At 43.8% G+C, this 14,781-nt stretch overlaps 1 protein-coding gene across 1 annotated transcript in view; it reads left to right on the top strand.

Moving 5' to 3' along the window:
* INSR (insulin receptor) overlaps positions 1 to 14,781 on the top strand; it is a 46,092-nt gene that overhangs the window by 13,312 nt on the left and 17,999 nt on the right. The window contains exons 3-4 of the mRNA XM_009335301.1: positions 12,720 to 13,035; positions 14,599 to 14,744. Of these exons, the coding sequence (XP_009333576.1) occupies positions 12,720 to 13,035; positions 14,599 to 14,744 (462 nt within the window). The remainder of the gene's footprint in view (positions 1 to 12,719; positions 13,036 to 14,598; positions 14,745 to 14,781) is intronic.

Here is a 14,781-nt window from a genome sequence, read left to right as displayed (position 1 = left end):
TTTTTCCACATGCTCTAATCTGTTTTAACAAAAAGAACTCCAGATTGTGTTTTTCAAACACGCTTTAGGTCTCTCGGTGCTCACATTTGCCAGTGACTATCCACTGCGGTAATACATCCATCCACCCAAAGCCTAATTTGAAGTGGCACGGTTTCAAATACGAGCCTTGCTTTGATACTGAAGGAGACTGAGCAGGACTCAGCAATAAACTCAAAAGTTTCACTTCGTACGAAGTATTTTGCAGAGGATCGCACGCTGGATGTGGACTTTGATACCACCGATCTCTTCTTGGTGCTGCCATCGGCCTCTTGGGTGGTTCCGTGCCCCCCTCTGTGCTGTGGTGCTTGTCTGTAAGGTGGAGCTGATCAGAGCGACCTGCTGACGAGCTAGACTTCGCCATCTGCAGTTTATTGAATGCAGGAAGTGCTTCGAGGCAGAATTTAAGATAGGTTTAGACAAACAACTGTCAGAAGTGTCTTAGGTAAAGTATTTGATCTGGCCTTGGACAGGTGGATGGACTGGGCAGCGTCTCGAAAGCTCCTTCGGCTCCCTTCCAGTTGAAGACTGCTTTCAAAAACGGCAGCTCTGTGCTGGGGTTTGAAACCTCCATGGTTTGCTTAAGAAAAAGACTCTTTGTCCCTGGAGAAACTGATACGGCTTCAGGTTTCTTGTAGAGGAGAGTCCCATCTCTTTTTCTGTCTAGATGAGGCTAGTTTGTGTAATTATTTTTCAGAGGACTCTATCATTTGTAAGATTATTTCCATAGGTGTCCTGTGTCCTGTCCCTCCGCAGTAATTACCCCATTTAGGGATCGGCAGGTGTCGGGGCTCAGGCTATGGTGTCAATTAGACCCGCTCTGAATAGGCTTGAATTGCTCTGAAATGGATAATGCTGATGGTAACTGGTGATTAGGCTGTATCTTGACTCTCGTGCTGATAAACATCCACGAAGCTGAAGCTTTTTAGCAATCGTGGCACACGCCTGCAGGGTTTGTGTTATGTAAGCAGATCCTGTTTCTCTTGATGGCCGAGCGCAGTTTAACGGGTGGATAATGAGACTTTTGCTACTACTGTACTTCCTTATTATTAAACAAAGTGACTTCAGCGGCAGCCAGTTTTATTTTAAGAGCTTACCACGGCAGAGGCATGAAATAAAACAGAATTTTCACGATTCTGACAATTGGCAGTTGGAGCCGTTAACTGTTGTGGAAGAAAGATTGAGAATCCAAGCTCTCCCCTGAGTTTAATGTGACTTCAGAAGGTTCGGTTGCGTCATTGCTGGCGTCTCCTTGTTGGGATGGCACAACTAGTTTGGGATTAAATTCCTTCAGGTGACAACTTTCTCTTGCATAATTTACAAGGAGAAATAGATTCATAGCCGCTAAGGGTGGCTTGTGCAACAGAGTTAATGGTTTTTGTGCTAATCGATAGCCGTTTATTTTTCCTTAGGGTTGTATTTGCGTGGCTTTTGGTCATTTTTATAATTTCTTATTTGGCACTTTGATTAGAGAAGCAGAATGATGTGGCACAGCACACATCCTATAGATCAAAACTATAGGGATCAGTATGTTTGTAATGAGAAGCCTTTAAGCAGATATGTATCTGGATAGAGCTGAGTTGGATAGTTTGTGTGGGGCCACATATTATTATACATTGAATTACTTGAAAATGGGCCTTGCTGGTATTCTGGAGATGACAAGGGCAAGTAGTAAATAAAAATACATTTCATAGAGAGGTCTCAACTGCTTGGCTCTGGGACTGCAAGCAAACAGTATCTATTTCAGTACTGCTAAGTAAATTCTTATACCTAGAAATAAACTGTGGAGAGCATACTTACTGCTTTAGGGCAAAGAGAGAAGGGTGTATAAATTAGTGGGCGTGAGCTGATGAGGCCAAAATGACTAGAGTAGTTGAGAGAATATTATATGGGTGCATATAATCTATGCATTTGATACTAGTATGCCTAGTAATGAGATACTGTATACACTTCTCCTTTCCACAGTTCAAATATGATTTTGAAAAAAAATATTGTAGGTTCAGGGAAAGACATGCCACCTATTAAATTACTGGAAGACGTGCTTTATGATATTTAGTTTTGGATATATCTATGTGGGAAATAAATCTGGTAACAGAAGGATGTATGCGTTAGCCCTTTGGTGAATCCTTTCGTGCGTTGCCTGCTCGCGTGGGGTATAACTGCTCTGTTTTGATTCCTGCCAGGTTGCCTGCTGCCAGCCTCAGGTTATGTTGGGGAGCAGGCAGCTGACCAGCAGCACTTCTTCCAAGGGCGCTGCCTGCTTAGAGAGGCTGCTCGAGACCCAGAGTCGCCTTCCCTCTGCTGCTGTCTCCGGTAGTCAGCCTCTCTTGGCAGAGAGCGAAACCCTTTACCCTTGGAGTGGCTGCAGTGGGACAGAGACTGGCATTGTGATCAGATTCCCACCGCAGCCGTTCCATGTCTAGCATGGATTGGGGCAGCATGCTAAATGACCATGCACTAAAACAGTTTATGCATCCTGGTAACTTCAGAAAAAGAAATAAAAATCTGGTGGTAGAGCTAGTTAGCTTTGCTTCACGGGGAAAATTCATCCTCTAAATATTTCTTTGCACAACTGGCCTTCAGGTGATACTTTACCTTTCTCTCTCCTCATCCTTTCTGGGAGGTGAGGTGGGAAGGGGGGATCTGGAATAAGTTATGTTCCTTCTTGTGATCTGGCTTCTTTTCAGTATCTTCATCCACAAACACAAATTCACCTTCAGTATCGATGTTTACGATTCATGACTATGCCGTGAAATCTGTCCAGATTAAAATCTTAACCTCTGTCTGACATTTCTGGGTAGATCATTAGTTATCAGCTTAATCTCCTTGTGGTTAATCTTACACTTCCGCCCATTTCATTACCTTTCTCAGTTATGGACAGCTCCACTTTCCTATTTGCTGTAAACTGTATGTCCTTTTTGGTGTAGATTTGCTCCTATTTTGTGTGTCCGGGTTGCATTTTACACATCTTTTCACATAACATATCTAAAATGCAATCTTCCTTATCCCCACATAGCTAAATGTGTCAACTTAGCTTTCATTCTTTCGTGCCTTGTTTACTACAACATCCTTCTCTGTGGCCTTGAGAAAAGCAATCTTATCCCTCTCTTATCTTTGCAGAAAGCAAAGGTTATACGTTTCGCCTCATGCTTTGATCATATCACTCCTCATTTTCAGGACAGGGTGTGTAGGTAAAAGTAATAGCTTACGTTAGACCTACGTTTGGAAAAATTAGATGGGACCTTGTTTTTAGACCATCACTGTACATTGAAGCACTTCTGCATATCTCCATTTGTCTCTGTTTCTCAGTATGGCAGATACAAACGTCCGTACTTCTCTTTTATGGCTTGTCCTGAAGCAGCATCTTCTCTCGTTCAGTACTAAGCTGCTGACTTCTTATTCTGGTCAGTCCATGCTGCCGATCGCCAAGAAATAAATTGGCCTGATGAGAAGCTTGCCCCCAGCACTGCGCTGATACAGTCACCTGGCTTTAGAGGGGGGGGGTTCACGTCCTGCTGGTTCAAAGAGTGGAGATCAAAATACAGTATGGATAGAGACTTCACACGCAATTACACTTATTTTTAGGACATCCGTGGCTGCCTGGACCACTTCACTGTGATTCTCTTGGGTCTTCTGGGATCGCAGTGTGAGTGAGCAGGTTTGACAGGAGTAGGTTAAAGTGAACAGGGATGTTTGCGAGATACTCTACGTCGGAAAGAGTAATATATAGTAAAATATTAACGTGGAGCTTTCATGAGGCTCCCAAGTGACGTGTCAACCATTGAGTGATAAAAACAAATCCTTAGGTTGTAATAAGGATTGAAATTTAACAAACCATAACAACAAAACAGCACCCTCATAGCTGCGAGTAAAACATTGAGCAAAGCTTTACAGAAAAATTCCCCAAATTAACTGTAAAGATTCTGGTCTTGGTCTAAATTACAAATCCTCTGTTCTGATGTACAGAATTGAGTACAATATGAGGTGGCTGATGTCCAACCTACTTCAAAATTATCTACTCCTTACAAATCTCCATGTTCACTAGAGGTTAGGTACACTGAACATTTCTGTCCCTTTTTATAGGGAGACAGATTTCACTTAGTGGCTCTTTAGCAAATTACCATCAAAAGGACTGAAGCTCGGAAACTTCTGGCCTGCCAGTCCTCAGGTACCTGAAGGACAGGAGTGGGGTGTGGTGGCTTCTTAATCTTCTTCAATTATAAGCCATCAAAGAGACTGACAGTAGCAAAACCTTCGAATTAGTATTGATTTGCATGGGAGCAACCTGGGACTCCAGGTTTTGCCTGAAGACGTAGCGTCACTTTTGAGGCTTGCATGTTAAAGAAAAACAAGCAAGCAAGCAGAGGTTGGTGGTTATTTCTGATCCCTTATGCTGCACTAAGCTCCCATGCAATTTTGAATACACGGTACAAGGAGCAGGCTCGATCTGCTTGCCAGAGAATGGCACAACAGCAGAGCTGTAGACACTAGGTAAAGTATTTACAACTTCTCGTCGCTATCCTTGTATGCACTTTGTGACACTTGTTCCGCCTTTAACAGTGCTGCTGTGTTTTCAAATCGAACTCCATGTTTTGATATTTTGAGCTTGATTGCCAACAGTTGAGCCAGATTTTTGCAAGTTGTTTTTACCTGCCTGGGGAGTCAGCTTGATTGAAAGGTACTAGGAGAATGAAAACAGACCTAGTCTTGAGTTGTAATTTTTTTTTTTTTTTTTCAACTTTGTCCTCTAGCTCTCACCAGAGAGAGATATTTTGCTCCGTAACTTCAGTTCATAAGGGGCTTACTGCCATGGTGTAAACACCACGTGCACTGCTTAAAATGCATGAAAGGAAAATGTTTCTTTGATCTTTATTCTGTCTGGGCAATATTAGGTATATCCGAGTGGGAAGCATCCACTTCTCCGTGTAAATAGTTGGGGTGACAAAGGAGAGCAGGAGTGAAAACCTTCAAGGGAGAGAAACAGAAAGGTCTAGAAGATCTGTGGAATGAGAGCCTGTCCTGAAAGTTTATTGAGAAAAGGTGAGGCGCTTTCACAGCTGAGGTTTGTAGCCCAAGAATATCCTATGCCCGAAAATAAGAGATGATAGTTGGACTGTCTTACTAACTCCAGCCACGGAGCTGAGCCATTGAATCTGAAGTTACGCAGGGCTTTGTGCCCCTGGGCACAGGTACTGCGTTGTGTCCTTGGTGTGGTAGCTGGGAGAGGCTCATTTGCAAAGTTTATAACCTCTTAAGAAGATAAAAAGCGAGTGACCAAAGGCATTGTGGATCCATTACAGTTGATGGCTTCCTCCAGGCTTCATCATAGTAAGATGACTTAAATATATTTTTGTATATTGTATAAATAAAAGTATGCGTGTGTATACTTACGTATGTATATATGTATGAGTTCCTCTTAATAAGTTTTCTGTATTCCTTGGCATAATTCACGTATGAGTAAATTTCTCTATTTCCAGAGAAAAACTCCACAGGTAGTTGTAGCACAGACGATAATAGATTACTCCATGGTCTAAACAGCAGAAGGTTGGCATGGAAGAGTCTGTGTTTCTGGAGGGATCTCCCTTTATCCGCTCTTTTCCTCTATCAACAACAGAGCTCAACCTTTTCCCCCTATCTCCATTCAACAACTTCTTTCACAGACCTCCGCATCCTCCATTATCGTGACTGGGCAAGGTGGCACAAAACTCCAAACCCTTTTATCTTTTCTAAACTCACGTTTGCTGATCCTAACAGGTCCACACAACAGTACCAGCATCTGGTTGGTTTTAGCTGTGGCAGCTGTCCCGGGCTGGGAGGATGCCTTGCGGGAAGCAGCCGAATACACGGGGTTTGCAAATGGCACCGATCCAGTTTTGGAATATTTGAGACATTCCCCGTAGCTCCAAATGAGCACATAACTTGTGAAAGGGTTGGGAGGTGAAACAAGTTTTTTCTTATCCTTGCTGATAGATGAGATAAGAGTTGTAACATTGTCCTGGGAAATGTCAATGGGAAGAGTTTCCTTTACGTTCTAGTAATGGTGTGTTGTCTTTGGAAGTCACTGTCTATGGGAAGGGAGGCACCTGCAGTTAATTTTATCTGTGTAAATACGGACCTCCTAATGTTCCCAACTCACAGTTCAGTGGGGTCGTGGCATTATGTACTGTAATATCTTATTTTATAAATAACGCTTTAATTTTAGTGCTGATTGTAAGACTTTGAATTTATTTGGCACTTGCTCCTTCCTGCGTTGGTGCTAAGAACTGAAATCCTCTGTGGGGATAACAGCATTTGAGTCGATGCGTTTTGGGAGGGTTGTTACCTGGACATCTTTGGCGTTGGGGAAAAGGGAGGGATGAATGTTTTTAGAGCAATTGAGCACCGTGAATAAGTGACATGAAGTTTGCTTGAACGTATTGTAATATTTCCTGAATTTCGCTTGATGACTACGGCTGGTGTCAGGCGTTGCCGGCAGTCTTTTTGCAGAAGCATGTTAAACTCTTACTTTCTGTTCTAGTTTCTCCACTTATTTTGTAGATTTGGGGGGATCTGGGAGAGGTACTGCTGCTAGTCGCCGAGGAGCTCAAAAGTCCTTGTGCTCTTTACAGTTCGGTGGACCTCTATAACCGTGTTCTTCCCAGGCACGCTACTGCCATCGTAATGCCCCGGGAGCAGTTTGCCCCGTGCAGCCTAAGGAGTGCCGCTGGGGGGTTTGGGGGTTAGGTTTCTGCCTCCCTGGTCTCGGTGACATGAAGAAATAATTGAAGGACATAAGCCACAGTGCGGAGGGGTTGGCAGCACGTTGTTTTTCTTGCAGCAGCTCTCTGTCAACCCACTCTGCTGTAGAGTTTTAGATTATACCTGGTCTCTGCTGGACACAATATTATTTAACTTTTAATAGTTCTCTTTAACCTTATGATACAGTAATGCACTCGGATTAGGTGTCATCTTGACGTGTTCAGATCAAATAAATGCTCACAAGAAAACAGATGATCATGAGTAAAAAAAAGTTAAATTGTTTTACAGAAAAATTATGTTATAGAACTCTGCACAAACACAACTTACTGAATTTGGAGTCTTCTTGACAGGAAGAGAATGAGTTAATCTTGAGGAAAAGTGGTCAAATACAAAATGCTATGTACGTATAAATGATTTAATACATAATTTTATAAGGAGGTGAGATTCATACGGATTTCAATGGAAGCGATGCCGCTCAGCACTTGCAGAAATTCAGGAAATAAGCACAAACTCTGTAGAGCTAAATTAAGATCACATGCTTGCAACACATACTTGGAGGAGTTACTGCCATGGGCAATTAGTCCTTGGGTTTCCTTTTTTTTCCTTGTTGGTTTTGTTTTTGTTTAGAACCGCAAGAACCCATTTCTACGGAGGTCATTATCGTGACTATACAGTTAGGAAATTAAATTACAGTTCCTGCTGCAACTGTAACTCAAGTATGATTGTGTGTGTGTGCGCACGCGCATGACTATTCATGGATAAATTTATATGACAGCTATTGCAGCCATTTACAGTAAGAGAAAAAAACACGGAGAAATGCAGAGCTCTCCGATACTGTTTCTGTGGGCTTTGAATTATACGCGTGTGCACGTCATATAATGTTACACTAACCTAAGCTCTGGCATTGAGCGATAGGTATCATGGCCAAAACAAGCCATTTTAAGCTGTGTCAATGCTGGGTTCTTACTGGCTTCCTCCTACGTTTTTCTCCTGGTTATAAATACGCCTTGCGAGTTAAACGCTCGCCGTGAGAAGAACCCTGCAATAGCCGGTTAAATTGCATTAGCCTGATGAGTTTTGTGGCGTCGTGGGCAGCGAGCGGCGTGGACTCCCATGCAAGCAGTGGGAGGCGAGGGCTTGTTTGGGGAGCCCTGTTTTGGGTGGCTGGCAAGGGGTTAAGGCGTGTTTGCCTTGTGCAGATAGCGGAGCGGTTGGATGCCTCCCTGTGCAGGCAGCAAATGCATTGGCTGAGGTTGAGGGCGGTTCTCCTGCCGCAGTTGTTTTCTGTCCTGGACTTTGCTGGATCTGGAGCCTCCTAATTGCCTTGTCCGTAATCAAAATACGGCTTGTGTAATTCATGAAAAAGGACCTGATGGTGCAAGGCAAGTTTGCTCCTCGCCGCTGGCTCGTCCGGTGGGCAAGAGGAGTGGCTTGCGCGGGACACGGCTGGTGGTCCCGGCCAGCCGAGAGGACCCACGGTGGCCCGGGCTGCTTCTGCTGACCCACATTCACATGGATGGGGCTTGTTATTGCACGGTAGAAAGATCATGTCGATTCATGACAAATCAGTCCCAAAACCATGTGGGAACATCTGTCCCCGTACAGTATATATGCAGCATCTTGACGTTCATACATGTGGTTTAGAATTTCTTCTTAACGAGCTGTGTGTTTCTTATCATACCCAAACCACCATCCGTTTGAATACTCAATTCAGCTCACCCAGCATATTGCTATTTAAACCCATCCAGTGGCAGAGGATCCCAGAGGAACAGCAAAACTTACCCTGAGTGATTTTTATCTTTTTTTTTCCCTCTTTTTCTGACAATTCACTGCTATTGTTTTGTTAGCAGAAAGCAAGAAACAAGACCTAACACAAATGTTTTTAATCATGCTTCAATATTCAGACAAACTGTGTTTATTAGCTGAACAGCTTAATGCTTAATTGACTTGCCTGTTAAATATGGATCTCCTGGTTACCTGTGTTGGCTCGAGAATATGTTTACAGTATCAGAGTGTTTTGTTTCCACCTGAAGCACAGGGAAGTGGTGAAACGACGGGAGCAATCCACAGAGGTAGAAATTCCTTTGCGCTGACTCTGCTGCCTTTTGTCCCCCCCATCTGGGCCTCAGCAGCATGAAGAAATGTCAGTTTGAATCTATAATCAGAAAGGTTTGTAAAATGCATTGTTTCCTAAGTCTTTGGAGCCACTCTAGCTAGCTAGTTAAATATTTATTCACCCCTGGAACAACAGGTTTGCACCTCATGTGTCTGCTCTGTTTCGCCCCCATCCAGGGCAGATTAGTTAAGCGTTATTCTGTTTCTCATCTTTGGGACAGGGATTTTAAAAGTCCCGTTCTTAAAGATCTGATGAAGAGGTTTCGTGGCTGTGATGAACAGCTTTGCTCCAGTGCTGGTGCTGAAGCCCTTTTTCCTGCAGCAGCTTTTATGGTACGGTGTAGTGGCTTCTGCCCCTACCCGCAAATAGCTGTTCCCTTGTCTCTAACTAGGATTTATGAAGTTCCCTTTTGACTTTCTCCTCTTCTGTGAGGAATGAAGAGAGTTGACTTTTTTCCCTAGGCTGAGAGGGAGGCACTGCATTGTCCAGAAGTCCCACAGCATTAACCAGAGGCTGGGGCTGCGTAAATGCTACGTCTAAGCATACCCTGTGCTGCCTCGGTTTGTACTGGACTGTGCCACAGCTCCCAAAAGTGTGATCTCATTGCGAAGAGGAGAATCTACGTGGGCCAGTGACGATTATCGGAGTCTGCAAACCTCAATGACGAAGGGGTAATGAGAGGTGCACTTGGTCAGCACAAACCTATTCAGTGTTGTCCTGCAGTGAAAGCGTAACATGGCAGCAAAAAAAAAACCAAACAAAAAAACCCATCTGACCCTTCTGGAGTCACATAACCTGGGTGCTGTAGTAATAGTTATAAGAAGGGGTAGTGAAGGTACGCTGGAGAGGTTTCTGCATGACTTTCAGGTGCTTTCTAGCATGCGTACTTTGATAATGTCAAGATGACATCTGTTCAGGATCTTGTGTAATGAGGGTTTGCACAAAATAGCGATTGACAATTTCTGGTCTTGAGTGCTTAATGGAAAAAAAGATGTTGCCTTGGCTGCTTTGCTTTCTTCAAGCTGTCTTTTAGACATCAAAAGCTCATAGAACAGGAAAAAGAGAAACGTTAAGAACAGTTGAAAAATAGCTTAATTGTATCTTCTAAAAACCTTTAGAGTTGAGAATTTAAACAGTTTCTGCCCTGTGAATATTTGCAGCTGAGTTCAAAATGTGTAAATAAGCATAGGACTTTGAAGATTAGTTTCCATAACAAATAAAAAAAAAATATTGTGTGGCATAATGTTAAATAGGTGCCATGTGTCACTGGGTGTTTTGCAGGAGGACCAACTCTTCCAAATTACCTGTCTGCTCCATTGACTCCTTGAGAAACAAATGTTGTCTTTCGAATATTTTAAACTTTGTAGTTCTTACGCGTGAAACAGACCCGGGAAGATACCCTTTTGCAGGAAGCGCCGATGATGAACGCTGTGACTTGTGCTGCCAGCGCTCGCCCTCCAGCTTGCACAAATCATTCCTGCATTGCGTTTGCCGCAGCGGTTTACTCCCCAGCCGGATGCTAACCCCGCTTCAGGGAGGTGTGTGCTGCAGCGAGCGCTGGTGCTAGCAAGCGTAGCAGTCCTTGCAAGACATCAGTGTGTCAGTGCTCACTTAGGAACATGGGGAGGTGTGTGAGAAATAGCCCGGACTTCCACGCCCCCCCACCCCCACCCCCCAAACCTTGATATTTTAGACTGGAATTAGTAAGTTTGATAGTTTTGGACTAAATTCTGGAATTTTCTGTCTTGTGTTTTTCTGTTGCCAATATTTCTAATAAACTGCAGCCGTGACATCTGTTGCTAGACTGTGCGCCATCTGTGGCCTGGTAAAGAATGTATAACCATGCTTTTAAAACAAGCTTCTCATTTTATATTTAGTCTAATACAAGGTATCACTTGCAAGTTGCTTGTATTTGGCTGTTGCATTTCGATCAGTTACTATTTGGGACAGGTTCACAAAATAAAACCTATTGCTAGAAAATGGCAAAAAGTTGGTCAGCATAAAAGAAAATGAATCTGAAATACACTTCTGTGTTTCTTGTTAATGGGTGAATCTTGAGGGATGCACAGAGAAAATACCTGCAGTAAATGACTGACATGGAAGCAGTAAGATATTTGAGATTAAATTGACCTTGTGATAGAATTCCAACCTTATACATTTCATACTTCTTCAAAGGATTTATCGGGCTGGAACAAACCAGAGGTTGCTCATCTTTACTATCCCATCTACTGCAGCTACCGCTGCTTACTCCAAGAATGGCATTAACCGCTTTAACACACTTAATTCCGCAATCCTTTAACATGGGGCAGAGCGCAGCGGAAGAGGATTTTCTTCCTTAACCACAGCTGGGGATTTGATCATCAAAACATCGCTAGCACGCTCTACTATGGATACTACATGCTGCTCATTTAGTTGAATAAAACCAGGCCACGTTCCACTATTGGTCTGCTCACACACATTAGGCAGAAATTAAAAATAACATTTTAGTCCCTGAACATAAAGCCCCTCCTGCTTCAACACTGAATATTGGACAGAAAGCTAGGGAAATTTTGAGGCAGATGGTGTTAATTCAGTGTGAAGTTACTTGGTCTGGCCGGCGCAGATCACAGGAGGACTTATCTCTGTCTTCCTTCACTGAGGACGCTTGGGCAGGAGATCAGAAGCTATTCAGATGTGCCCTCAGGCAAAACTCTCCCGTTTGGTGAGAAGAAGGTTGATGTCTTGATCTGTGTCTTGGCAATTCACAGCTGTAGCCCAAAGGCTGTATGTCACCATGAGGATAAATCCAGGCCCAGGTCCCCCATCCCTCATCTAAAGTTCTTCCTCCTACTGTTTAAATGGCTGCGTCAAAGCTGTACTTGGCTTTGGTGCTCGCTCTTGTAGCGGTGATTTCAGCTTTATTATATCTTTTCTGACCTGAAGTGTGGCATGTTTTGGATTAAGCAGCTGGATTTAATTGGTTGAGCCTCGTTTGACTTGTTAAGACTGAGTGTGAAGGTGCTGAGCGGCAGAGGGGCAGGACTGTCCTTCAGAGCTTCTCTGGGTTTGCTCAGCCTCCCCTCCAGCCCCTTGCTCAGCGTTAGTCATGGTGTTTGCTCTGAGCTATGCTGTTGCTTGGTTTCTATTTCAAAGCCCAAACCACTCATTAAAAGCATTGTGAGGTGCTAAGTAATGGGTAATTAAAAAGTAAACCATAAAAACCTCAAGCAATAACACTCGTAGGTGCCCTTCTCCTTGGATTCACTGGGAGAGTCACCGAAGAGCTTGTATGGGGTGCCAGGGCAGCAGGCTTCCTCCAGGGAAACTGGTAACAGGTTGGTAGAGTGGAAGCAAATCCTGATAAAACTGAAGGGTTATGTAAAAGTATTGTTGGACGTGCATTATTTGCAGCATTACTGTGGGAAACTTAGTTTCTTAAACTAAGAAACTAGAATCTTCTGGCTGAAACTGGCTATCCCAGGCTGGGAAACTCTTGCTGTAGAGTCTCATCACTTCTGGGCTTTGGAAATAATGTTGGAGTCGCCAAAGCACTCCTGGGAGCCTCATGGTACTGGACCGAGAGAAGAGGAAAACTTGGTTTTCTTTTTGAAGATGAGCATTAATGAATTGTGAGGGTGAATGGTAACGCTCTTCAAAAATGTTATTAAAATTTGGAATTTACACTGAAAAGTGGAGATGAGGCAGTCGTCTGTGCTTCGTGGATGCCTCTTTGAAAAGCAAGTTGCCAAGCCAAGCAGGATGAAGTGCCGTTGCTCGTAAGCCTTTCACGGTCATACGTCATCGGGTTGTCCTGTGATATTCAGTTGCCTTTTATCTTTTCTCTTCACAGTTTGTCCACCTGCCTGCAAGTCCCAAGGCTGCACCTCTGATGGTCAGTGCTGTCACAGCGAATGTCTTGGGGACTGCACGGAGCCGAACAACCCTGAAAAATGCGTGGCTTGCCGCAACTTCTACCTTGAAGGCAAATGCATGGACACCTGCCCACCCGGTTACTATCGCTTCGAGGGGTGGCGTTGTGTGACCTTCAGCTTCTGCCAGGAACTGCACAACAAATGCAAAAATGCCAGGGAGTCGGGGTGTCACGTTATCCACAATAATGAGTGTGTTCATGAATGCCCGTCAGGGTACATCATGAATTCCAGCAAGTAAGTACAAGTGTCTGCAGGTAAAGAAACCATGCTGTAGTTTTAGTGCTGTGCTTTTCTCTCGCTTGGACAGAGGGTTTGTGTTCTGTGTCAAGACCGAGAAAAGTTTCCAGCGTTGGAGTGTCTGTGACAATTACCTGGTCTACTTTAATATGATTTGCAAACTAATACCTTGCTAATTCAAGCCATTAAAAGCAGACAGGTCTACCACGTGCCGGTAGTTTATTCTTCCCATGGCTTCCCTTGTTTCCTCTCAAGTTTTGAAAAAGTGGGAGGGGGAGGTTGAGAGAGAGGACAAGGAAGAGCATCCTCAAGTTAGAAGGGTCTTTCTGTAATTGAGTGGGACGAGGGAGATGGGCCATGGAGAGGCTTTAGTAGCCCTGCTTCCCTTCCCCTCCAAAGCAGATCTCAGACTAGAAAGCCTTGCTATTAAGCAGAATAGGGAAAAGTTGTGTCTAATGAAAAGAGCATGGCGTATTTTGAGTGGGTCATTCTTACAATATCTGTCCCGCATCCCAGTAATTACTTTCATTGAGCAGGTTCAAGCTGTGCCAGACATAAATGGACAATGTAACAAACAAGTGTGGCGTGAATCAAAGTAGGGAACAGCCATTCTGTCTATTCCCAGGGTTTTTCAACAAAGGAATTAAATAATTTATGTTGCTGAGCTGTTTATCACTGAAAACTTTGTTGTTTGTCTCACAATAACGTTATATATTGTGATGAGTCAGGTTTCCTATGAATATTGGTAGCTTTGTGCTCGTATATACTTCCTCCTGCCATAATAATTTCAGGGAATTCACTCTAACAGGTCTTTTTATTCCATCTCCTGTTTTGCTTTTGGCTTTTTTTTTTGTTTGTTTGTTTAGCAGCCCCCAAAGTGGATATGCTGCTTGTGTAACAGCAGCCATCGTCTCTCTCCTGTGCTTGTTCCAGGCTGCTGTCAGTAGGACCTCACAACGCTACTCTGTGCTTTTCCTAGAGCATTTATTTCTCTGAACTAGCTGGGAACACGCTCTCGTGGTGTTATGACCAGGGCAAGCAATCATCTTGCTGCTACTTAAGAAGTATTTCCCCAGAGCACAAAGCGCGTGCTTGCTTGCCTTTTTTTACAGTAACTTTATGTACAGTCCTTTAATCAGAGGATTCCCAGGTGAACGGCCAGCTCTCTGCTCATCAATTACATGTTGGATTAACAATCTTGGGATGGAGACTGGGCCTGGGTTTCTTGACATTGAAATCCCTGGTATGTATAGCACCGAGCAGCATCGTGGTGGATGGACTATTCAAAATAGTCAAAACTGCTTCATTCGGGTTTCTGTTATGTAGGAAGGGACAGAGCAATTAGCGTTCGAAACGTGGAAACGGCAAATTGAAGAATTATCAGCAGTTATTTGGAGTTTCTAAGAGCCATGTGCTGCGCACTGCAAGTGAATCCTGTGACACCTTGTCAGGACACTGTCGCTTTGAATTGATTACTCTGCTTCTGAGAATTGCTGGGGACGCCCCAGATGACATTCTGCAAAAGCATCACATCTCCATTCCTGACTCTTGTTTTTTCAGCTTGCACTGTACACCCTGCGCAGGGCCCTGTCCAAAGGTTTGCGACTATGGGAAAGAGAAGACGATTGATTCAGTGACATCGGCGCAGGAGCTCCGTGGCTGCACAGTTGTTAATGGAAGCTTAGTTATAAATATCCGCGGAGGAAGTAAGTTCTGCATGAGTAAGGGGGTAGGGAGCGCTGG

The sequence above is a fragment of the Pygoscelis adeliae genome, unplaced genomic scaffold (assembly GCF_000699105.1).
Source record: "Pygoscelis adeliae isolate BGI_AS28 unplaced genomic scaffold, ASM69910v1 Scaffold582, whole genome shotgun sequence".
In the NCBI taxonomy this organism is placed as follows: domain Eukaryota; kingdom Metazoa; phylum Chordata; class Aves; order Sphenisciformes; family Spheniscidae; genus Pygoscelis; species Pygoscelis adeliae.
This window is presented reverse-complemented; position numbering and strand designations above follow the sequence as displayed.